This window comes from Hylobates moloch, unplaced genomic scaffold (genome assembly GCF_009828535.3).
Source record: "Hylobates moloch isolate HMO894 unplaced genomic scaffold, HMol_V3 SCAFFOLD_4, whole genome shotgun sequence".
NCBI classification, from domain to species: Eukaryota; Metazoa; Chordata; class Mammalia; order Primates; family Hylobatidae; genus Hylobates; species Hylobates moloch.
This window is the reverse complement of record NW_026652279.1, coordinates 63584557-63611067: the sequence shown is the minus strand read 5'-3', so window position 1 is coordinate 63611067 and position 26511 is coordinate 63584557. Positions and strand designations below refer to the sequence as shown.

Sequence of the window (26511 nt, the reverse complement as noted above, 5' to 3'; positions counted from 1 at the left end):
TTTCAAAAAACCAGCTCCTGGATTCATTAATTTTTTGAAGGGTTTTTTGTGTCTCTATTTCCTTGAGTTCTCTCTGATTTTAGTTATTTCTAGCCTTCTGCTAGCTTTTGAATGTATTTGCTCTTGCTTTTCTAGTTCTTTTAATGGTGATGTTAGAGTGTCAATTTTGGATCTTTCCTGCTTTCTCTTGTGGGCATTTAGTGCTATAAATTTCCCTCTACACACTGCTTTGTGTCCCAGAGATTCTGCTATGTTGTGTCTTTGTTCTCATTGGTTTCAAAGAACATCTTCATTTCTGCCTTCATTTCATTAGGTATCCAGTAGTCATTGAGGAGCAGGTTGTTCAGTTTCCATATAGTTGAGCGGTTTTGAGTGAGTTTCTTAATCCTGAGTTCTAGTTTGATTGCACTGTGGTCTGAGAGACAGTTTGTTATAATTTCTGTTCTTTTACATTTGCTGAGGAGAGCTTTACTTCCAACTATGTGGTCAATTTTGGAATAGGTGTGGTGTGGTGCTGAAAAAAATGTATATTCTGTTGACTTGGTGGTGGAGAGTTCTGTAGATGTCTATTAGGTCCACTTTGTGCAGAGCTGAGTTCAATTCCTGGATATCCTTGTTAACTTTCTGTCTCGTTGATCTGTCTAGTGTCGACAGTGGGGTGTTAAAATCTCCCATTATTATTGTGTGGGAGTTTAAGTCCCTTTGTAGGTCACTCAGGACTTGGTTTATGAATCTGGGTGCTCCTGTGTCGGGTGCATATATATTTAGGATAGTTAGCTCTTCTTGTTGAATTGATCCCTTTACCATTATGTAATGGCCTTCTTTGTCTCTTTTGATCTTTGTTGGTTTAAAGTCTATTTTATCAGAGACTAGGATTGCAACCCCTGCCTTTTTTTGTTTTCCATTTGCTTGATAGATCTTCCTCCATCCCTTTATTTTGAGTCTATATGTGTCTCTGCACATGAGATGGGTTTCCTGAATACAGCACACTGATGGGTCTTGACTCCTTATCCAGTTTGCCAGTCTATGTCTTTTAATTGGAGCATTTAGCCCATTTACATTTAAAGTTAATATTGTTATGTGTGAATTTGATCCTGTCATTATGATGTTAATTGGTTATTTTGCTTGTTAGTTGATCCAGTTTCTTCCTAGCCTCGATGGTCTCTACAATTTGGCATGTTTTTGCAGTGGCTGGTACCAGTTGTTCCTTTCCATGTTTAGTGCTTCCTTCAGGAGCTCTTTTAGGGCAGGCCTGGTGGTGACAAAATCACTCAGCGTTTGCTTGTCTGTAAAGTATTTTATTTCTCCTTCACCTATGAAGCTTAGTTTGGCTGGATATGAAATTCTGGTTTGAAAATTCTTTTTTTAAGAATGTTGAATATCAGCCCCCACACTCTTCTGGCTTGTAGAGTTTCTGCTGAGAGATCACCTGTTAGTCTGATGGGCTTCCCTTTGTGGGTAACCCGACCTTTCTCTCTGGCTGCTCTGAATATTTTTTCCTTCATTTCAACTTTGATGAATCTGACAATTATGTGTCTTGGAGTTGCTCTTCTCGAGGAGTATCTTTGTGGCGTTCTCTGTATTTCGTGAATCTGAATGTTGGCCTGCCTTGCTAGATTAGGGAAATTCTCCTGGATAGTATCTTGCAGGGTGTTTTCCAACTTGGTTCCATTCTCCCTGTCATTTTCAGGTACACCAATCAGACGTAGGTTTGGTCTTTTCACATAGTCCCAAATTTCTTGGAGGCTTTGTTCGTTTCTTTTTATTCTTTTTTCTCTAAACTTCCCTTCTCGCTTCATTTCATTCATTTCATCTTCCATCACTGATACCCTTTCGTCCAGTTGATCGCATTGGCTACCAAGGCTTCTGCAATCTTTGCATAGTTCTTGAAACTTGGCTTTCAGCCCCATCAGCTCCTTTAAGCCCTTCTCTCCATTGGTTATTCTAGTTATCCATTCGTCTAATTTTTTTTTCAAAGTTTTTAACTTCTTTGCTATTATTGTTTTGAATTTCCTCTCATAGCTCGGAGGAGTTTGATCGTCTGAAGCCTTCTTCTCTCAGCTCGTCAAAGTCATTCTCCGTCCAGCTTTGTTCCGTTGCTGGTGAGGAACTGCGTTCCTTTGGAGGAGGAGAGGTGATCTGCCTTTTAGAGTTTCCAGTTTTTCTGCTCTGTTTTTTCCCCATCTTTGTGGTTTTATCTACTTTTGGTCTTTGATGATGGTGATATACAGATGGGTTTTTGGTGTGGATGTCCTTTCTGTTTGTTAGTTTTCCTTCTACCAGACAGGACCCTCAGCTGCAGGTCTGTTGGAGTTTGCTAGAGGTCCACTCCAGACGCTGTTTGGCTGGGTGTCAGCAGCAGTGGCTGCAGAACAGCGGATTTTCGTGAGACCACAAATTCCGCTGTCTGATAGTTCCTCTGGAAGTTTTGTCTCAGAGGAGTACCTGGCCGAGTGAGGTGTCAGTCTGTCCCTACTGGGGGGTGCCTCCCAGTTAGGCTGCTTGGGGGTCAGGGACCCACTTTAGGAGGCAGTCTGTCCATTCTCAGATCTCCAGCTGCGTGCTGGGAGAACCACTACTCTCTTCAAAGCTGTCAGACAGGGACCTTTAAGTCTGCAGAAGTTCCTGCTGACTTTTTGTTTGTCTGTGCCCTGCCCCCAGAGGTGGAACCTACAGAGGCAGGCAGGCCTCCTTGAGCTGTGGTGGGCTCCACCCAGTTCAAGCTTCCTGGCTGCTTTGTTTACCTAAGCAATCCTGGGCAATGGCAGGCGCCCCTCCCCCAGCCTCACTGCCGCCTTGCAGTTTGATCTCAGACTGCCGTGCTAGCAATCAGTGAGACTCCGTGGGCATAGGACCCTCCGAGCCAGGTGCGGGACGCAATCTCCTGGTGTGCCGTTTTCCAAGCCCATTGGAAAAGTGCAGTATTAGGATGGGACTGACCCGATTTTCCAGGTGCAGTCTGTTACCCCTTTCTTTGACTAGGAAAGGGAACTCCCTGACCCCTTGCACTTCCCGAGTGAGGCAATGCCTCGCTCTGCTTCGGCTCGCGCACAGTGCGCTGCACCGACTGTCCTGCACCCACTGTTTGGCACTCCCTAATGAGATGAACCCGGTACCTCAAACAGAAATGCAGAAATCACCCATCTTCTGTGTGGCTCACGCTGGGAGCTATAGACTGGAGCTGTTCCTATTCGGCCATCTTGGCTCCACCCCCCTTTTATTTGATTTTGTTTGTCATATAGTAAACCTGTGCTATGGCCTGGCAATGTTTACAAATCATTGCTAATTTTTGTGCTGTTATTAATCTTCATTATCATATTGATAATCTTTTGAATTTATGCATATAGAGTGAATGGCAATTAAAAATATTAACCAGAGGTAATCTAGTTTATAAAATGTTACATGGGCCGGGCGTGGTGGCTCAAGCCTGTAATCCCAGCACTTTGGGAGGCTGAGGTGGGCAGATGACCTAAGATTGGGAGTTTGAGACCATCCTGGCCAACATGGTGAAACCCTATCTCTACTAAAAATACAAAAATTAGCCGGGCGTGGTGGTGCAAGTCTGTAATCCCAGCTTCTCTGGAGACTGAGGCACAAGAATCACTTGAACCCAGGACACAGAGGTTGCAGTTAATCAAGATTGCCCCACTGCACTCCAGCCTGGGCGACAGAGTGAGATTCAGTCTCAAAAAATAATAATAAATGAACATATAAAATGTTACATGATGTGCTATATATATTTTTATAGGATTATACTATTGCTATTAAAATATGCTAATAGGAATAGTATTCTCCTCTTAGTATACTCTACACTATACTATAATACTATACTATATGCTATACTATAATAGTATACTACTATAGTAGTATACTACTATAATAGTATACTACTACTCCTACTGTAATACTCCTAGTAGTATATAATAGTATAGTATTGGCTGGGCACTGTGGTTCACACCTGTAATCCCAGCACTTTGGGAGGCTGAGGTGGGTGGATCACTTGAGGTCAGGAGTTCGAGACCAGACTGGCCAACATGGTGAAACCCTGTCCCTACTAAAAATACAAAAATTAACCAGATATGATGGTGGGCAGCTGTAATCCCAGCTTCCCAGGAGGCTGAGGCAGGAGAATCACTTGAACCTGGAGGGCAGAGGTTGCAGTGAGCTGAGATCATGGCACTGCACTCCAGCCTGGGTGACAGAGCAAGACTCTGTCTCATAATAATAATAGCAGCATAATATTACAGAATACTCCTAATTAGTACACACTGTTCCTAATTAGAAGAATACTATTCAGGAATCTTAGAGATTCCTTATTGATTTCCAGATATATCTTTTTCTAGTGTAGATTGGTACTACTTAGTATAGACATGTGTGTGCATGCATGTGTGTGTGTTAGGGGAAATAAGGGAGGATTGGAATAGGAAGGGAAGGTATTTTTCTGCTTAGAAAATATTAATACTAAGATGAGAAGGGTCTTCCAGTATAATAAAATATTTTGTAAGAAGTTCTGTGGTAGTATAGAGGAGGGGTTAATTAGTGATAAGGACATCTCAGATAAGGACGGAATTCTCCTCACATGTATTCTTAAGATTTCCTTCATAATATGTGATACAATACAGTTACTCATGTGACAGTAATGGATATATGTAGTTTTCAAGTTATGGAGATTTCATTTATATACATAAAAAGTATAAATTGAGATGAACACTATCATGATGACTTGGATTGTTATTAAACTCTTGACAGTGGTCTATAGCATTCAGAGAAATTAAATATAGCCTACAGAAAAACTCAAGTTATAAAGGTGTCTGCATGTATTTTATGTGAATCAATACTGTCTGCAAAACTGTAGGCAAACCTATATTTAACAATATTTGTGTCTGCTTTTGAGCCAATACTGTGGTGTGCACAGGGAATAGAAATACAAGTGAGATATGGTTCCTTACTTCAGGTTGCTTAAAGACTCGGGGAGAGCAGCTGAGTCACATGATTATATGATGTGAGAAGCATTCTCCAGGGCCCTCTGGGCACACAGAAGAAACAATTCACCTTTGGGAAGACGTGTGTCACCTGGAGGAGGTGGCACCTCTTTGGAATGTTGCAAGGACTAACAGGAGTTAAGCAGTCTGGGAGATATGAGGGAGTTCCTGGCAGAGCCACATTTGTCAGATACAGAGGTGAGCTTTGGTGGCCTAGTGTACTGCAAGGAGATTAAGATGGCTGAAGTGGAGAGAGCAATGTCCATTTTCATTGAAAGATTTAACTGCAGTCAGTTCAGTTCTGCAGATAACCATTTGAGTGCTCACTCGATTAACTCAACTAGAAATTCCTTGAAAAAATGACTAGTTAGTTCGTAACTGGACTCTTCTAAGATTTATATCGCTTGTGGTTTTGTGCTTTCTTTGTGAAATCAGGCACTATGCCAAGGCCTAGTGGGAAAAAACGAGTAATATATGGCAAACAGCCACCTCTCTCACCTCCCCCTAAAATCAAACAATAAAATCAAACAGATTTAATCTGGTGAGCATAGATATTTGAATGGATATTTGCACGTCCACCATTTGCTTAGAATATATTATAAGAAAGAGTAAATCAGGCTTGTACTTTTTCTTCCAGTGTTTGTTCTCGGAATCATTTTTTTTTTTAGTTGCAGTGTTAGTTTGTGTATCTTGAACAGGTTAACAACTTTTAGTGAGGAAGGAAAATAAAATTATTGAGGATTGAATGGAAGAGGCATAAGCCTTGTTTAAATATTTTACAAAGTAATAATTAGGCATCAATCTGCTTCCTTTTTCCAATGTTGTCAAAATTCTGCCTATCGATGCTTCACTTTCATGGTGGTGGTTTCCAAGACGGATTCACTTCTCCCTATTCTATGCCAACTTTATCTTGTTGAATCATCTTTATATTAGTTGTTACATTGGTGTAGTCAAGACTTTAATGTCCTTTAAAGATAGTTATTTCATGATGTCTTCATTTTAGAGGACACCACCCGAACATTGTTTGTACAACACAATGCAGAGGAAATTTGTTTGTGTGAGACAGTTAGTTAGGTATTTTGTTACTGTAACTCAGATCCTTGGGGGGACATTAATATGGAAATATTTGAAATAATGTTACTAAAACTCTATTATTAATAGCATAGAAAAGAGCCTTGAGGATTGACAGGTATAGCGGATACCCTCAGTAATCAGTAATTGTAGATTCCAGTTAAGGGTTGTCTTTGTCCCCAGGGAAAATAATTGGGGGTGAAGGTAGTAGTGTGGTGAATCTTGATTCAAGTGCTTTCGTTTATAAAATTAGAATAAATGAATATTACCAATTACTATGTTTACTGTGTATTTAAGTTTTTTTTTTTAAAGATATGACATCTTTCTTGTGGTAAGATCTGTTGTTAGATCCAGGACTGAGGTATCTTATGTAAGGTAGAGACAAATATATTTTCTTACTGAGTTTGTTAACTGTGATTTTGTTAACTATAACTATAAAACTGTCTTCATTCTTACTAATTGCCATAATAGTATAAGTTTGCAAATTTCACTAATATATTTGCAAAGTATAGCAGGACTATGAAAGTATACAAGGAAGTCATATAAACTTAAATTGTTTATTGTTTCTAGGTTACTTTAAAGTGCCCTTCAGTTGCTGGTGTTTGCCTTTCTTTGTCCATCAAGGATTATACATATGTTTTGCAAAGCATGCTATTTCTGTGAATAGCCACCATGAAGATAGAACTTAACAGTGAAATATTTTTCAATCAACTAGAGCAAAAATTAGGTTTAAACATATGCCTTCTCATTTTTATTTTCATTTTTTAGTGATTACACTTTTGCTATTATACTGTTTCCATCTGTGTTGTGTAGACTTGAATGCTTCTTAGCTTTTCCCTTTTAGAGTACACCACCCAAACATTGTTTGTACAACACAATGCAGAGGAAATTTGTTTGTGTGAGACAGTTAGTTATGTATTTTGTTACTGTAACTCAGATCCCTGGGGGGACATTAATATGGAAGTATTTGAAATAATGTTACTAGAATTCTATTATTAATAGCATACAAAAGAGCCTTGAGGATTGACAGGTGACTGTTCTAAACATTTCTGCGTATTTTTGAAATGAAACTTTAGAACGAAGTATACTTTTATACTTTAAAGGATATTTTAGATTATGCTTCTTTAGTATTTTGCATTTTAGAACCAATTTTCTGAAAATGAGATGTAGAAACTTGCTTGCTTCTGTATATTAATAAGAATGAGAATTCAGTTTGGGGAAAAGTTGAAAAATCAGAATATTATACTTTTAGAATTGCAAAACTTAAATAGAATTGTTCAGTCTCTTATAAATGCCACCTCTGTTATTACATTTACCTATTTTATTAAAGCATATGCATTTGAATCTCACAGTGTCATAGGGGATAATTACTAAAACTTGAGTTGTATTGAGTTCTATCATTAAATACTCATGAGTATTGAGATAGTGTGTTAAGACAAGTGTATCTGTAATTTCAGAGAAGGGAAAAAATAATTGTAATTTTGATTCCCTAAGAAGGGATGAGGTCTTTTGTTGAGTTAGAACTTGACTATTAGAAGAGATTTTTGAAAGTAAGAATATAAAGAATTATTTCTTTAGTTGAGATAGGGGAAACATCTGCAAAGCCTACAGAGGCTGCAGTGGAAGTGCAGATAGCATGAAGACCAATATGATTGCAGAGTTGTAGGGTTAGTGTGGATCACTAGTTTGGTACCCTATTATAGAAAGACAAACAGAAACATGAATTTGATGTGCTTGGGTCTGAAGCCAATGAGTTTCTTGAGGAAAGTGATGTTCTAACAAGTTCAGCTGTCTAAAGAGTAGTAGCTAGTGCTTGACTAGTGATTGTAAGTAGGCCTGTAATCAAAGTTTGGGCCTAACCAAGGGCTGTGATAGTGGAAATATGTAAGAAGAGATATGTATGAGGGAAATTTTTAAGGAAAGTCTCACAGGACAATGGGTGCATAATTTTTTAAGACTGTGATGGAGTAAAGGGTCAATTTCATAATGCTTTTCTTCTTCAAACCTACTGCACTAGGAAATGGAGTCCTACAGGGAGGAAAACAGATTTCCTTTACCCTCACCTCTAATGACTATTTCTTTTGTCAATGTAAATTAGATAAACACTGAAGAGGGTACTGCTTCTCTACTTGTTTTTTATATCCCCGATGAGATCAGCTTTTATTTAACTCTCTTCCTCCCTTGTGGTTTTATTATACTGCTAAGAAGGAAGGCTTACAGATATTTGGCACTCAAATAGTTTGGTAACTCTGAAATCTGAACTCAATTTGGTAACTCTAAGCATTGCTTAATGAAATGAATCTTTAAAAAACAAAGCAGAAACACTGGGACAATAATTTTTCCATAAAATTTATAATTTTCATGTCATTAACAACTTTTTAGAAAAACTTATTTTTTTTAAAAAAAAAGGGTGAGGAGAAACAATATTTCCTTTATGTTTTCTTTGTGAAGAAATTCAACTTGATAATGAGAACAGTGTAACTGTATGTCCAGGACATTGAGAAGACTAGACTGTGTGACTCTAGTTGATTTCAAATCCAAATTATTTTTTTTTCAGGACTGCAGCATTCCAGAGATAGAGCTTTTACCACAATCTGACCCAGCCTGTTGTCCTGTCTACATCCAGAGAGCAGTCCCCAATTTGGAAGAACTGAATATCTCCAAATCTATGTCCTTCACTGTGAAGTCAGGAGTGTACGTATCAGTTCCTTTTTATTATAGTGATTGATGGCCACCACTTTCATATTTCAGTAGAGGACATACATATTTCTAAAGTTTCTAGCTAATGTTTATACTCTCAGTCACCCAAGAAAGACTGCAGGGGTTAAAAGATTCTTTGGATCTAATTAGAGCTTTGATATATGACACACAGGAGCAGGTATAGAATTCTGAGATGTAGTTCTTGATATATGGATCTACTGTCTTTTCATCCAACAAATTCTGTGATTGAGAAATAAAAGCATGTCCCTGGCCTAAAATTTTGGAACCTGAACTATTTCTAGAGTGTCTAAGTTCTAATCAGTCACTGACTGCCTCTGTGGTATCAGGCACATATGGCTTTTTTGTTTATGACTCCTCTGTTCCTGAAAGGCAGATGGTGTTACTCTCATATTATATATGAGTGATTTGTCCCAGGCTACTAGCTGGTAAGCATGGATTTGATACTAGGCCTCTCTGGTTCTAGAGGTATCTGTTAGGAGTATGGGTCTAAGTTTAGTCTTAGTTCATTCCCAGATTGACTTGACTCCAAACCCTGTGGATATCTGGCTCAACATGAAACCCTCTGCTCCCTCACTGTTTTTGTTTACTCTGATGATGGTTGGTATACAGTTTTGGAGTCACTGTAGGACAACTCTTTTGTCTCCCCGACATGTGAATTAGAACTCATGGACAGGCCTGCCATGTGTGGTGGCTCATGCCTGTAATCCTAACACTTTGGGAGGCCAAGGCGGGTGGATCACCTGAGGTCAGGAGTTCGAGACCAGCCTGACCAACATGGAGAAACCCCATCTCTACTAAAAAAATACAAAAAAATTAGCTGGGCATGGTGGCACATGCCTGTAATCTCAGCTACTCAAGAGGCTGAGGCAGGAGAATTGCTTGAACCCAGAAGGCAGGGGTTGTGGTGAGCTGAGATCGCACCATTACACTCCAGCCTGGGCAACAAGAGCAAAATTCTGTCTCAAGAAAAAACAACAAAAACAAAAAACAACTCTTGGGTAGGCCAGTAATTGGCCATATCCATGAGGAATGTCTGTAATTATCACGCTTAGCTGGAAGATGGGTCTTTTGGGAATCCGATTGCAAATACTGTTCCTTAGGCAGCCAATAGAACTGATATTGATTCTAAAAATGTGGCTCAAAATGTAAAACACCTTGTGGAATCCCTACCTCTGATTGTTCCAGTTTAAAAAAGAATGGAATATAGTGAAATTGGTTTTGATTTTCTAATTATTTCCCACTTGAATTAAAGGTGCCACATGTCTTAGGTATCGGAAAAATAAAAGTAATGCCTAATGATTGGAAAACATATTAGACTTATTATAGGACAGATAGCTTATTATAGGATGGATAATGTGTGAATGTAAATAACATGGTAACTATTATCGTTATATAATGTCTGGCTCTCACTTTGAGTGTGTTTTACTAGGGTAATTCTGTGATGGAGGATTTTGTATTTTTATTTTGGTAGCTCTTTTTACTTACAGAACCAGACTAAAGCAGTACTATTATACTTTAACTTAAACTATCTATTTTTATATAGTTGGCTTGCCTACCCAGATATTAATTTTAAGGGACAAGCTACAGTTCTGGAAGAAGACCATGGGCTCTTTGAGATTTCTACAGCAGAAATGAAATCATTACATCCGCTTCAAATGGTAAGCAAATTTGAAAGGAAGCATTCTTTTTCCCAAGTACCCATGAATCCAAAATTAAATAACCGTGATGGTTGCTCATGCATCTCAATCTCAAGTGAATATGTGTACTACTGAATTGGCAAACTATTGTACTGTAGTGCCTTCAGTATTTACAGTATTTCTTTTTTGTTAAAACATTTACTTGAGTGGCAAACTGTTCAATTAAACATTGGCTATGTGATAAACCATTTTTGGTTAGTCCGTGCCCTTTAAAAACATAGCCACTAGGACAAACTAAAACATTTTAAGAAATATCACAATGTGGAGTAGCACTTGAAACAAAAAAACTACAGAATTGGGGTTTTTGTAAGGAAACAGTTGCTTTTTATGCTGTACAACTTTGAGGTCACAAAGACAGTGCATGTGATAAAAAGTGTAGGTAGAACTTGGAAAGGTTAGTGTGGTTAGCTCAGTGCTCTAATTTAGAAAGCCCAAATAATTGTAGGGAAGACTTTTGGATTCGCTGGCTAAGAAGTCTACTCTGCTGAATGAGATTTCTAAGTTTACTAGCAATACCACTTTTCTTTTTGGGACACTCTGAAGTGGGATTAAATCTTTTTTTTTTTTTTTTTGAGACGGAGTCTTGCTCTGTCGCCCAGGCTGGAGTGCAGTGGCGCAGTCTCGGCTCACTGCAAGCTCCGCCTCCCGGGTTCACGCCGTTCTCCTGCCTCAGCCTCTCCGAGTAGCTGGGACTACAGGCGCCCGCCACTACGCCCGGCTAATTTTTTTTTTTTGTATTTTTAGTAGAGACGGGGTTTCACCGTGGTCTCGATCTCCTGACCTCGTGATCCGCCCGCCTCGGCCTCCCAAAGTGCTGGGATTACAAGCGTGAGCCACCGCGCCCGGCCGGGATTAAATCTTAATTGGTCATATGTACTCAAGGACAAAAGCTCAGTTTCCTTCCTCATAGTAGTTGTAATCTGGAAAGTGTATCCTTTTTTTTTTTTTTTTTTTTTTTTTAATTATTATTATACTTTAGGTTTTAGGGTACATGCGCACAATGTGCAGGTTTGTTACATATGTATCCATGTGCCATGTTGTTTTGTTGCACCCATTAACTCGTCATTTAGCATTAGGTATATCTCCTAATGCTGTCCCTCCCCCTCCCCCCACCCCACAACAGTCCCCGGAAGATTTCTTGCCCCATCTACATTGACGAGGAACACTATAACTTGGTTTTGGCTACTATAGAGTTCTGTACTTAAAGTTTAAAATTTAGCACAATTTAAATTTGACTGGTGTGTAATCTTCACTGATTCGATTTTTATGTAACCTACATATATCACTTTCAGATATTACATTCAAATATTTTAAATATTTACCTAATATTAAACTGTCTTGTCATCTTAAGGGTGGACTGAAAGTGGAAATGCCCATGAACTTAAAGGTAAGTTTTGAACTGATTTTTGTAGCAGGCTAAAGAGTCTCAGGATTAGTATTTATTCCAATAATTTTGAATCATTGGAATAAAAAGTACCTCCACATATGATTATACTTAGCTAATGGATTTTGGGGAGGTGGGAAGTGAATGCACAAAATGTTTGATGAAGGCCCACCCTATGGCTGTGAATGGAGAATGGAATCAGTCTGCAAAGATGGAGGTTCTGTACCAATAAATCAGTCAGACTCACTACATTTCTGCTACAGGGTGGAAAGGTGATAGGTTTGATTTTTGTTTTGAGGGAGGGGACTTGAGCTAGCAGCTAGTTATTAAAGTGGAGATATCTAGCAGGCATTTGGGAGTGATGCTCAGGAAGGTGATCAAGGCTGATCAAAAGGCAGTGTAGGTAGCTCTTACCAGATAGATGGCAGTTTGTAAGTACGAGTATCCAAAGGGAAGAGTAGAGGCGAGGCAATGAAAACGGGTGGCAGTGGTGCCAGGATCAAGCAAATTCAGGGAAAGAAAGGAGGAAACAGAATTACAAAGTATGTTTAGAGGGAGAGAGAAGGCAAACCAGTACAGCGATAAAAGATGCAAACAGGCCTGCTTGTAATTAGGTTACAGCACCTCTAGGGGCAGGTATGGAAAGCAGAGATTCATTTGTCTTCCTCTTCTCTAAAACAAGACACAACTCCTTCAACTCTCCCATTTCTGGACTTTGTAATTTATGGAACTGACTTCCATTCTCTCAGCCACATAGATGGAGTCTTTTAAAACTTCTGTATCTGAGTGTATCCAATATACTTTGACCGTTGGAATTATACATATTGGAATTTTTTTAAATGCCTGAGCCTGGGCTGCACTCCCAGAGATACTATATTAGTTTGGGCCATGGTCAACAATTTCCAAAGAGTCCTAGGTGATTCTATTTGCAGTCAAGATGTAAAAGATGTACAATTAGCTGTGATGCTGTCTGAATGCCTTCTCTCTCAGTCTCCTAGTCTGGTCAATCAGGACTTCAGTTGTGACAGGCTGGATCTTCTTTGGACATTTGCAGTTTGACAGGTTGTAGGTGTATATGAATGGATTGGTAATCGCAATTTATAAGTTGTTTGATATTAATTTGTGGCTTTCCCATCAAAGAATTTGTACTTCTTACTGAGTTTGAATGTGGTCAGCATATGTAATAATGTATTAAACCCAAATGAAGCTTTGTCATTTCAAATATAGTACCCTGTGCAAACCTAACATGGAAAAGTGCAGGATCAGTACTATGTATTGTTTCCCTAATGTTATCAGTTTTTAGTCATAAGGAAGCTATAACCTTTTTGATTTAGTATTTTTAAGCATGGGGTTTATTTGGCAAGATATTGAGTTGACACTTGTGCACAAATTATTCCATTACCCACAAGTAGGACCAAGTGAGAGAATGTGGGTAAATGCTGTTATCACTTCCTCATACTTAATGCAGCTGGTATTTGAGAAGTAAAAAGACAGCAAAATAGTAAAGGTGAAATACTATTCCAATCCAAATTTGAAGTAAATGCCAGAAATTTGTTTCTGACAATATGTATTGCATCCCCTCAATTTAAATCAAATATCCAATCTTTAGAAATAATATTTTTCAATAATTTATTTTTTAGGAAGTTTTGTATTTAAATTCTAGAATTTGCATGTCTGTTTCTTCTCAATGAATAGTAGGCCATAGAAGCAGTTAGCATTGTAAGAAACGGTATGTATTTTTAAAAGTCAATGGATAATTTATTGTTATACCCTGGAATCTCAAGAGAGTTCTTTGGGGGAAATTCAGTAAGTAGAAGGAAGGTCTATATTAAATTCTGAACACAGGGATATACTTATAAAGATAATTCAAGAATCAGTTAGTTATAAGGCAGTTTACCCTATGAGATGATCCTAGTATTTGGGTGACCAAAACAATGTAATCACACTCAAGTATATTATTATAATATGAGAGAAACTTATTATTAAATAAGATATTTTACCCTTATGATGATAAAGACTCACATATTCTTTGTGAATATCCAACATTGTGCTATACTGTAAGTATACATGAGGGGACTTCAAAAAGTTCATGGAAAAAGTGGAATTAAAATATAAAAATAACTATAGACCTTATTTTTCATCATAAGCTTCATCACTGTCAAGACACTTTCGTAAGCAGTCATACCAGCTATTTAGTCCATCCCTAAAGAACTGATGGTCTTGCAAATTAACTATGTCAATGCAGTCTTTTTTATGTTATTAGCTGAAGGAAAATGGGTTCCCTTTAGAGTTTTCGTTAAGATTGGGGAAAAAAAGAAGCCAGAAGGAGGCAATTCAGGAGCATAAGGTGGATGCCTAATGATTTCTCATGGAAACTCTTGGGAAATTGCCCTTGTTTGAGGAGAAAAATGAATGGGAGCATTGCCGTGGTAGAGAATGACTTTCTGGTGAAGCTTCCCTGGGTGTTTTTCTGCTAAAGCTTTGGCTAACTTTTTCAAAACACTTTCATAATAAACAGATGTTGTTCTTTGGCCATGCAGAAAACCAACAAGCAAAATGCCTTGAACATCCCAAAATACTGTTGCCACGACACTTGCCATTAACTGGCCTGCTTTTGCTTTGACTGGATCACTTCCACCTTTTGGTAGCCATTGCTTTGATTGTGCTATGTTTTCAGGATCATACAGGTAAAGCCATGTTTCATCTCCTGTTATAATTCTTTGAAGAAATGCTTCAGGATCTTTATCCCATTTGTTTAAATTTTCAGTTGAAGGCTCTGCTCTTATCTGCAGCTGATTGGAGCATAATGGTCTTGGTACCTACAGAATGAAATGTTTGCTCAGCTTTAATTTTTGAGTCGAAATTGTGCAGGCTGAACCAACTGAGGTATCTGTGGTGTTGGCTATTGTTTCTGTGGTTAATCATCAGTGCTTTTCAATTAGGGTGCAAACAAGAAGAATTTTTTCCTTTCAAATTGACGCGGATGGTCTGCCGATTCTTGCTTCATCTTCAACATCATATCGTCCCTTCTTAAATGAGTTACCTATGTGTAAACTGCTGATTTCCTTGGGGTATTGTCTCCATAAACGTTTTGTAAATCATCAGTGATTTCACCATTCTTTTACCCAAGCTTCACCATAAATTTGTTTATTCTTGCATCATTTTTAGCAAAATTTGTGTTGCTCAGATAGGGGCTTTTTTCAAACTACTGTTTTGTTCTTCTTAGTACCTCGAACTAGATCCTGTTCAGATGTGTTATAACAAGTTAGTAGGAGTTGATTTTGGCGCAAAAAATTTTGCAATCCCTGCATAGTTTTTCGTAATACACCTTTTCCATGAACTTTTTGAAATCTCCTCATATTAATTTAAAAAAATAGATAGTAGTCCCTGTACATTTTGTGGTCTTTGGTGTCACTTAAGTAAATATGTATCTATACTAAAATATAAACATGTTAAATAATTTTTCAGGTTATTGTTTATGAAAAACCTCACTTCCATGGACAGGCTAAAGAGTTTAGTGAACATATAGATTCTGTTCCTAATTTTTTGAAAAATGATGGAGATTTTCACAGAATTGGATCAATTCGTGTCATTGGTGGAGTGTGAGTATCGTATTTTTAATATTTACACTAGTAGTCTGTTTTTGAAGGTCAGCACAAAAATGTGCTAAGCAAAGCAAAAATGATTTGTTTTTAATCTGAAAGTATACATTCCTTCTGTAATATGGAGAGTAAAAAATATTAGTTACTTATGGTTTTCTGTGGACTCTTGTTTGTATTAAAGATTTTGAGATATATTAAATGTAGAAAATAGTTTCTAAAACTGCAACACATTGTATTTCTGAACACAGGATAGACTATAAGAATTGCAAGATAAAATTAGGTTTTCACAACTTATGAACGTGAATGAGAGCCCCAGTTTTTATCCACTATTCTGTTGATCATACTTGACTTATGTACCAAGCTCCTTGCCAGTGAGTCTTCCCTTGTTAAAAAAGGATCTGGGTTGTGTGTTTCCAAAGTCAAGGATTTTTGACATTGGTTGCCCCCCGGGCTCTGAACTGCTTTTGAGGAAGCTCTCTAGGAACCCCTGGATATAAACCCAACTGTAACCATCATTGCTACCATCGCAGTCTTAGCAGTTCCTGGGGCAGAAGCCTCCCCAAATCTATGATGGGCCTGGGATGTACCTTTATATTTGTATCCTGGTAGGTGAAACAGTGAAGAAGAAGCTATCCTCATTGTTAATTTGTCATTGTCAACCCAATGCTGGAATCCCTCTAGAAACATTCTATTGTCTCTCTGTTGATACACTGCTTATTTTGGAACGTTAGTTTATGTATCAGTATCTCTTGGTATTTGCAGTAACATCATATAATTTTGCTAATAGCTACTCTAGTAAAAGATGCTACTAAAATATTTTATTCACAGAAGTTAAGTGAATTGTTTAAGATCACTCAAGGGTCTATATTTAGAGAACTAGACTTTGCAATTTCTGGCAGTAAATTAAGTAATAGCAATACTAGTCAAAATAAAAATGTAAGAGATTATATATGCTGGATATGTAGACTATATCAATTATTAATCTGACATATTAATCACTTCCTTGTCCTTCAATTTAAAAAATTTATTTGGGTCTTGAAGAACAAATATGGTTTGGATAAACACATTTTTAGTGTGTTTATTTGTAATATTGTCTGGTTTGTGAACATACATGTTTCTTGTTAACCCTGCTATAAAATATTTTTGCCTTTTCCTCACTTTGAGATCTAAATGTTTTTCCTATTAACTAGATTGACTTAGGTTAAAACCAATTTTCTGCTGCATAGAAAATTATCTGCTAAAATTCTGTGTGATGTGCATTGTTATTCTCCAAGTTTTTTTTTAAATAGCTATTTTGTAAAAATCCTAAGTAAACATGACTTGTAATGCAGGATACAAACTTTCATTTGTCTATCACAACTGCAAGAGAAAGATGTGATGTCCCCATTTAAAGAGGAATAGCTTATTATTTTTTCACAACTTCTACCATTTTTTGGTTTTGTTGTTTAATTGTATCTGTAGGTAGCATGGACTCCATCCCTGTACCATCTTGAGGAATCTGTGGAAAGTAAAACTGATGTTTCTTAACTTTTCTCCGATAATACCTATCTTTAAATATACCAAATGGATATATAAATTGAATCTTAATCAAAACTTAGTCTACTAAGAAAAACTGAGTACATGATTATTGGACTGTCATAAATTTGTGAATCTTAATCGATCCTTTAAGGTCTTTTATACCTTTTATTTCTTTTCCCATTCAGATATAAATAAAAGCATGTTTTGAGTAGCCACACTTATGTAAAATAAAGCTTAGAATTTAAAAGTTGTTTTGTGAAATTTATTTTCATGTAATTGTTTAAGAATAAAATAATGTTGGTTCATTTACATATTACAGATATACTGAGATGTATAAATAGGTTTATAGGTTTATTCCAATTCATGTGGACCCTCTGCCCCACCATCATACCTATACTTACAGAAAGAGGAGAGGGAGTAACAATTAATAGCTGCTATTTTGTGCCCTACGAAAACAATTACTTGGAATATTTTCTGTATCTTCACAACCACAGTAGGAATGAAGAAAGAAAAAGCAGTCGTAGGCAGCCCTCCTAGGCTTTATTTTGTCAAGCTCCTGAATTTCAAAGTTCCCAACCCTGGAGCTCAGAAATAGTCATCCTTGGAATCTGCACTATTGGAGGGCATCTCAGCCTAACTACGCAGTGTGGCTAAGGGCAGATTTGAGAAGGCCAACTTGTTTTATGAGCCATCTATGCCCACATTGCATTAGAGACTGTGGATTAGTTTATAAAAAGGTAAGTTTTATGGAGGAGCTTAATAACTCATGGCATTTACCAGTGTCTTGTACTGATAGTTTTAGATTAGAAATCAAGAAAGTAGTGGGACCAACATTTCCCACCTGTAAGTATTTACAGATGTCCTTATATACATGTAGGGCCCTGAGGCTAATAACAGCTCAGTCGAATTTCTTGGTTCCTCTTTGATAAGCGATCTTGTATTTTGTTTTAGAACTGAAGCCTGGTGACAGATTCACTTTATTTAAACCCTAAATAAATGTTTCATGTAAAAGTCATTTTGTCATTCCAGAATGGCTTGATTAGTAAAATAAAAATGACTATCTTTGGGTCTCTATGTAGATTTGTATCCTTTCTCATTGGCTATATGCACTTTGTATTATATTTACTTGACACATTGTTCTCTGACCACCTTGTGCTGTAGTATCAAATCACACCACAAACATTTAAAAAGCATTGCTCTGTTGCAGTTCTATAATTAACCTTTTGTTGGGAAAAGCCTCCAAATTATAAAAATTATTGATCTATGAAGCACACACCATTTGTCTATCTTTATAAATGAAACAAAACTAATGTGTTGCTTTTTACAATATGGAGATGAACCACTATGAGCTTTATCTTGATTGTCTCTGTTTTGCTTTCTTGACTACAGTTTTATTAATGGGTCATTTGGGTGTCCCCTGTATTTCTAGGTGGGTTGCCTACGAAAAAGAACATTTTAAAGGCCAGCAGTTTCTGCTTGAAGAAGGAGACTTTGAAGACAGTAATGCTTGTGGTGCATTAAGTGGCCCTATCTTGTCTTTCCGGTACTTACAAGCTGTGAGTTAGCTTCCTTATCCTTAATTTTCTACCTTTTAAAAAATCTGTTCACAAACATTGGACATGACTCCTGATAGAACATGAGATTATAAAATATTTCTAACACCCAAGAGCATTAACCTCAACTGCTTATGCAACTTGCCTATTTTTCTTAACTGCCATGATTATTATGGAATTTTTTTTTAACTTTTCACCCACTGTTTCCATAATCATTTTTTGAGTACCTTCTTTGTTAGATGCCGGGAGTGGCCAGACTCAGCCCCTACATTTACACAGCAGGCAGTCTGGTAAGGAAGATAGCACTTATATAAATGTTTGGTATTGCTTGGCTATGATTGTATTAACTACAATGTACTCAGGGTCCCCAGAAAAAGGTCAGTTGGTCAGTTATCCCCATTTGAATAGAGAGGGCTTCATGGAAAAGATGACAGCTGGCTGAAATTTCAAGTTCAAAAAAGAGTTAACCAAGTGAAAAAGTTCTAGAACGGGGTGAAGGAAAAAGGTATGTGCCTGTTTAGCAAGAGATTAACATGTTAATGTCTAAAGTCAAGGTTATAACCCATTGATTCTCAGCTGGGGGTGATTTTACCCCTTAGGGGGCCTTTGGCAGTGTCTGGAGACATTTTGGATTGTCATATCTGGAGCAGTGGTGCTACTGACATCTACAGGGTAGAGGCAACGATTGCTGCCAAACCCCTACAATGTGAAGGACAGCCCCCAACAACAAAGAATTATAGGGTCCCAAATATTAATAGTGCTGAGATTGAGAAACCCTCACGTAAGCGAAATTTTGCCATGTTTAGGGAAATGTGGTTAAGTCGGGATGTTAGGGAGAACTTTGGAAAGATGAATCTAAAGCCAGATAATGAAGGGCCATATTGAGGAGTTCAGATTTTTTTTTTTTTTTCTTGAGTTGACCATGAACTGTTGATGGATTTTAGGCTTAGTAAGCATGATTTCATTAATGGCTTAGAAAGATCTTTCTGGTGACTGTACCAAATGAGTTGGAAACAAAGATCTAAAAGTTCCGTTTTGTCAAAACATATTGCTGATGGAAACAAGATTAAACATCTATTTTAGAAAATGACTTAAAAAATAGTTTTAAAAGAAACTGTTCACACTCTCTGACCCTGTAATTCCTTTTTGAATTAAGAAAAGTCTCCTAAGGGAACTAAGTGGTGAGAAACTTATATGCAAAAATGCATTATTTACAATAGTGAAAAATTGTAAACAATGTAAGTATATCCAAAAAATGGTTTAATAAGCCTTTTACTTCATCTGTTACTTGATGGAATATTAAATATAATCAAGAGTTTTTAACACACTAACAGAATAAAGTCCCTATGAGATTACTAGATTACTACCATCGCTGCTTTTCTACACAATTAAGTAACTGCCAAAGTCACCTAGATTTAAATGTAGCTCTTCTGCTCGAGAATAAGGAACAATGATGGGACAACCTTAAAAACTCTATTCCATTTTATATTTTAAAGCACTTGCATAAGTTAGTAGAATCTCAGGTACAGTACTCCCTACTACTAAGAGAACACTACTGAGCAATTGCTTCAGGCCCAAAGATAAGTCTTAAGGATCAGTAATTTGATTCGTTTTAAATTCCATAAAATCTCTCAGCTGAGTCCCTGCATTACAATCTCCAGAGGGCAATGTGATATGAAACATTGGTGGAGATCTTATGTATCCATTAATTTAGGAGAAACAATGGTCTCGCTGCATACCAACTCGATGTCAAAGATCTGAAAAGAGGCATAAAGTCTGAAAATCGCAACAAAAGCAAATATAAAATTTATCTAGTATAGAACTAAGGAAAAACAAGGACACCAAGAAAGTGTTATTGAGGAATTCAATGAATAAAAATTCCCTAGTCCCTGGAGCCTAAATACTGCTATATTCCTTTTGGTCCTCTCCTTAAAAAATAAAAATAAAAAAAAAAAATCAATTCCAGTGTATTTGAATGACTCACTTGGAATTAGGAACACATTTCTGGTTGTCCTCTGCAAAGCACTCCATGACACAGATCACATTATCCCTAAGGAACATGTCTGGTATTTGACCTTTGTAGATCCAGAGTGTTCCATATACTGGAGCCAGGACATTTGAAAACTGTATTGTATTATGCAGCTCTTCTATCTGTCCTCTAGTGTATTTTAGATTACTTCAATGGAGATCTTAAAAGCAGCGCTTCACTCTTCCCCACACTGGAGACATCTGAGCCTCTGTATGGGGCAACAGTGTCTCACATCAACTCTACCTATTAACTCATAGAGGGCTGTCACAACTACAAGAACTTTAAGAACTCCTTTCCAATAATAATGCTATGTCTGGGGAATATACAGTTTTTCTAAGTATAATTTGATAAGCAAGTTTTTAAAGCATTTTCACAATATGTACATATATATTTTATATTATCTAAATACATGTAGATATGTATTTCATCTGAAAATATTTTAGTGAACTTAAACATAAATGATAAAGTGTCTGAAAGTCATGTATTTATTATACATGTATATTGGTCTATAATGTGACCCTATATTTATAGCTACAAATGGAAATGCTAGTAAGTCTTTGAATGAAATCCAGTGTTTTATTGTTAAGGTACTTTTTAAGTTTAAGCATTTTGGAGCAATGGAAAATGGATAATATCACATGGGCTCTAGAGTAAGACAGACTTGCCCTCAAATCACAGGTCTACACTTGGGCACAGTACTTAACCTCTTAGACAATCAGTTTCTGTATCTCTAAGATAGGAATCATAAGAGTCTCCAATTCATAGTTTTTTGTGAAGATTAGTACAAATACGCATATAAAGCCATTAGTAAGTTCTTGATAAATGTTAAGATTATTATGAGGATTATAATAACATCTTTAGCTATGAGCTAAATATTAGTTAATATTTTAATTTTTAAAAAATCGAGAACAGAAGAGAAGGTATTGTTTGAAGGGTATTTTTACTTATATATTATAAAAAAAAAACGGCCGGGTGCGGTGGCTCATGCCTGTAATCCCAGCACTTTGGGAGGCTGAGGCGGGCAGATCACGAGGTCAGGAGATCGAGACCATCCTGGCTAACACGGTGAAACCCCATCTCTACTAAAAATACAAAAAATTAGCTGGGCGTGGTGGCGGGCGCCTGTAGTCCCAGCTACTCTGGAGGCTGAGGCAGAGAATGGCGGGAACCTGGGAGGCAGAGGTTGCAGTGTGCCGAGATCACACCACCACACCACTGAACTCCAGCCTGGGCAACAAGAGTGAAACTCCTTCTCAAAAAAAAAAAAAAAAAAAAAAAAAAGTTTTATCTAATTGTTTTAGTTTGAATTTCTTTAATTTACTAATGAAATTAGACATTTACATATTTGTTATTTTCTCTTTTGTGAGCTGTCTTTGTCTTTTGCCAGTTTATCTACTTGAGTCATAGAGATTTTCTATCTTTGTTTTAAATGTGTTGACTCACTATACATTTTTTAAATGTCCTATCATCTTCATTTTTTAATGAGCATTTTTTGTTAAGCAAATTATATTTTTCCTATTACATTTAAGCTCATAAAATCCTGTCACACATTGCCATAGTACACTATTTACTTTTGTTTCATATAGTTTTTGTTCCTTAGGCACAAGTGAGACTAGTTTCCTTTGCAGTTAGTGTTGCTTGTGATAGCCTCTAAGTCTCAGCAGTTTACTGTTGACTAGTTTCTATTTATACAAAAATGTAATATCTTCCCAATTAAAGTAAATTCAGGCTGATTTTTTCCTTTAAACTATATGGAAGTAATAGCTATAAAATTGTTTTCAGGGCCATCTAAAATTCTTCCTGGAGTTATTTGTGTAAAAATTACCCCATCAGTATGTGATATTTTGCTAAGATAATAGCAGTCCATAAAACAGAATATGTATGTTTTCCTAAACTTTCTTCTTTCTCCTTTTAGAATTTTATAGAATCTTCTGTCACACTATTTGAATCTGACCTAGAAAGTGGGAAGTTTATTGACATTGCAAATCAGGAAATTTCTGATTTGGAAGAAATTGGCTTTGGCAGTAAAACAAGATCCATTCATGTTAAAAGTGGAGTGTAAGTTGCCTCCTCCTCTAAGAACCTTGAAAGAGTCTTTGATATTTAAAATTGTTGTTTGCCCAATTGTATATCACTTGTTTTTTTTGTTTGTTTTTTCTTTTTTCCTTATTAGATGGGTTGCCTACCAGCAAAAGTTCTTCTGTGGAGAACAATACATTTTAGAAAAAGGGAAATACAAATGCTTTTTTGACTGGGGAGGATCAAATAATATAATCATGTCGATACGACCAATCCAACTGGTGAGCGAAGTATGAATATAGCCAATGCTGCGTCATGTAATACTATTCAATTGAATATGTGGAAAACACTTTTTTTAAAAATTATTATTATACTTTAAGTTTTAGGGTACATGTGCACAATGTGCAGGTTTGTTACATATGTATCCATGTGCCATGTTGGTGTGCTGCACCCCTTAACTCGTCATTTAGCATTAGGCATATCTCCTAATGCTGTACCTCCCCCTCCCCCCACCCCACAACAGTCCCCGGTGTGTGATGTTCCCCTTCCTGTGTCCATGTGTTCTCATTGTTCAATTCCCACCTATGAGTGAGAACATGCTTGGTTTTTTGTCCTTGCGATAGTTTGCTGAGAATGATGTTTTCCAGTTTCATCCATGTCCCTACAAAGGACATGAACTCATCATTTTTTATGGCTGCATAGTATTCCATGGTGTATATGTGCCACATTTTCTTAATCCAGTCTATCATTGTTGGACATTTGGCTTGGTTCCAAGTCTTTGCTATTGTGAATAGTGCCGCAATAAACATACATGTGCATGTGTCTTTATAGCAGCATGGTTTATATTCCTTTGGGTATATACCCAGTAATGGGATTGCTGGGTCAAATGGTATTTCTAGTTCTAGATCCATGAGGAATCGCCACACTGACTTCCACAATGGTTGAACTAGTTTACAGTCCCACCAACAGTGTAAAAGTGTTCCTAGTTCTCCACATCCTCTCCAGCACCTGTTGTTTCCTGACTTTTTAATGATGGCCATTCTAACTGGTGTGAGATGGTATCTCATTGTGGTTTTGATTTGCATTTCTCTGATGGCCAGTGATGATGAGCATTTTTTCATGTGTTTTCTGGCTGCATAAATGTCTTCTTTTGAGAAGTGTCTGTTCATGTCCTTCGCCCACTTTTTGATGGGGTTGTTTTTTTTTTCTTGTAAATTTGTTTGAGTTCATTGTAGATTCTGGATATTAGCCCTTTGTCAGATGAGTAGGTTGTGAAAAATTTTCTCCCATTCTGTAGGTGGCCTGTTCACTCTTATGGTGGTTTCTTTTGCTGTGCAGAAGCTCTTTAGTTTAATTAGATCTCACTTGTCAATTTTCGCTTTTATTGCCATTGCTTTTGATGTTTTAGACATGAAGTCCTTGCCCATGCCTATGTCCTGAATGGTATTGCCTAGGTTTTCTTCTACGGTTTTTATGGTTTTAGGTCTAACATGTAAGTCTTTAATCCATCTTGAGTTAATTTTTGTATAAGGTGTAAGGAAGGGATCCAGTTTCAGCTTTCTACATATGGCTAGCCAGTTTTCCCGGCACCATTTATTAAATAGGGAATCCTTTCCCCATTGCTTGTTTTTGTCAGGTTTGTCAAAGATCAGATAGTTGTAGATATGCGACATTATTTCTCAGGGCTCTGTTCTGCTCCATTGATCTATGTCTCTGTTTTGGTACCAGTACCATGCTGTTTTGGTTACTGTAGCCTTGTAGTATAGTTTGAAGTCAGGTAGCATGATGCCTCCAGCTTTGTTCTTTTGGCTTAGGATTGACTGGCGATGCGGGCTCTTTTTTGGTTCCATATGAACTTTAAAGTAGTTTTTTCCAATTCTGTGAAGAAAGTCATTGGTAGCTTGATGGGGATGGCATTGAATCTATAAATTACCTTGGGCAGTATGGCCATTTTCACGATATTGATTCTTCCAACCCATGAGCATGGAATGTTCTTCCATTTGTTTGTATCCTCTTTTATTTCATTGAGCAGTGGTTTGTAGTTCTCCTTGAGGTCCTTCACATCCCTTGTAAGTTGGATTCCTAGGTATTTTATTCTCTTTGAAGCAATTCTGAATGGGAGTTCACTCATGATTTGGCTCTCTGTTTGTCTGTGATTGGTGTACAAGAATGCTTGTGATTTTTGTACATTGATTTTGTATCCTGAGACTTTGCTGAAGTTGCTAATCAGCTTAAGGAGATTTGGGGCTGAGACAATGGGGTTTTCTAGATATAGAATCATGTCATCTGCAAACAAGGACAATTTGACTTCCTCTTTTCCTAATTGAATACCCTTTATTTCCTTCTCCTGCCTGATTGCCCTGGCCAGAACTTCCAGCACTATGTTGAATAGGAGTGGTGAGAGAGGGCATCCCTGTCTTGTGCCAGTTTTCAAAGGGAATGCTTCCAGTTTTTGCCCATTCAGTATGATATTGGCTGTGGGTTTGTCATAGATAGCTCTTATTATTTTGAGATATGTCCCATCAATACCTAATTTATGGAGAGTTTCTAGCATGAAGGGTTGTTGAATTTTGTCAAAGGCCTTTTCTGCATCTATTGAGATAATCATGTGGTTTTTGTCTTTGGTTCTGTTTATATGCTGGATTTCATTTATTGATTTGCGTATGTTGAACCAGCCTTGCATCCCAGGGACGAAGCCCACTTGATCATGGTGTATAAGCTTTTTGATGTGCTGCTGGATTCAGTTTGCCAGTATTTTATTGAGGATTTTTGCATCAATGTTCATCAAGGATATTGGTCTGAAATTCTCTTTTCAAAAAACCAGCTCCTGGATTCATTAATTTTTTGAAGGGTTTTTTATGTCTCTATTTCCTTCAGTTCTGCTCTGATTTTAGTTATTTCTTGCCTTCTGCTAGCTTTTGAATGTGTTTGCTCTTGCTTTTCTAGTTCTTTTAATTGTCATGTTAGAGTGTCAATTTTGGATCTTTCCTGCTTTCTCTTGTGGGCATTTAGTGCTATAAATTTCCCTCTACACACTGCTTTGCGTGTGTCCCAGAGATTCTGGTATGTTGTGTCTTTGTTCTCGTTGATTTCAAAGAACATCTTTATTTCTGCCTTCATTTCGTTATGTACCCAGTAGTCATTCAGGAGCAGGTGGAAAACACTTTTAAAAGCGGAGTTGTTGAATGATGTCATGTGTGTATATAGAAAGAAAACACAATATCACTTGAATTTCTATAGACTCAATAGACACTAGTACCTATTAACACATGAATGAGATGGCTTTGTAATTTGATCAGTTCATTCACTTAACAGCATTTATTTAGTGTCTCTGATGTGTTGGACACTCTGCTAATCACTGGAGATAAGAATTGAATAAGACTGTCCTGATGGTTCTCTCTCCCAGGGGAGATAGATGTATGGACAATTAATGATAGCAATGATTAGTGAGAAAATGAAGTGTGTACGCAGTGCAGGGGAGCAGGGAAAGGGAACAATCAGTGCCTGGGGAATTGAAGACCTTGCCACAGAATAGGATGTGTTGGTGAATTGAGTGATAGTTTAAAGGATAAACTAGGCAGAAAGGGCATTTCACAAAGAAGGAATAATCTCCTTGTGTGCAAATTCATGAAGTTGTAGAATAGTGTGGCCAGTTTGCATAATAAACCCTGCAGAACAATAAGAGTGCCCATGAGATAATGTTCAGAAATTCACACTCCTTCTTTGTAATGGGCACTAGGCCATATTTTTCTTCCACCTACAATATTACTTAATATGAATTAGTTATAAATACTAAAATTATTATAAGAGAATTCAGTAGGTTATTTGAGAGCCATAGCCAGTTCAAAGAGTCTCATAAATAGGTCAAACCATGAAAAAATTTTTTCAAGCTGGGTGCAGTGGCACAGGGCTGCAATCCTAGCACTTTGGGAGGC

General features: G+C 37.2%; 1 protein-coding gene across 1 annotated transcript in view; it reads left to right on the top strand.

The window, feature by feature from the left end:
* CRYBG3 (crystallin beta-gamma domain containing 3) overlaps positions 1 to 26511 on the top strand; it is a 138739-nt gene that overhangs the window by 71242 nt on the left and 40986 nt on the right. The window contains exons 8-14 of the mRNA XM_032150341.3: positions 8611 to 8747; positions 10318 to 10432; positions 11823 to 11858; positions 15324 to 15457; positions 18405 to 18531; positions 22473 to 22615; positions 22731 to 22857. Coding sequence (XP_032006232.1) covers positions 8611 to 8747; positions 10318 to 10432; positions 11823 to 11858; positions 15324 to 15457; positions 18405 to 18531; positions 22473 to 22615; positions 22731 to 22857 — 819 coding nt within the window. The remainder of the gene's footprint in view (positions 1 to 8610; positions 8748 to 10317; positions 10433 to 11822; positions 11859 to 15323; positions 15458 to 18404; positions 18532 to 22472; positions 22616 to 22730; positions 22858 to 26511) is intronic.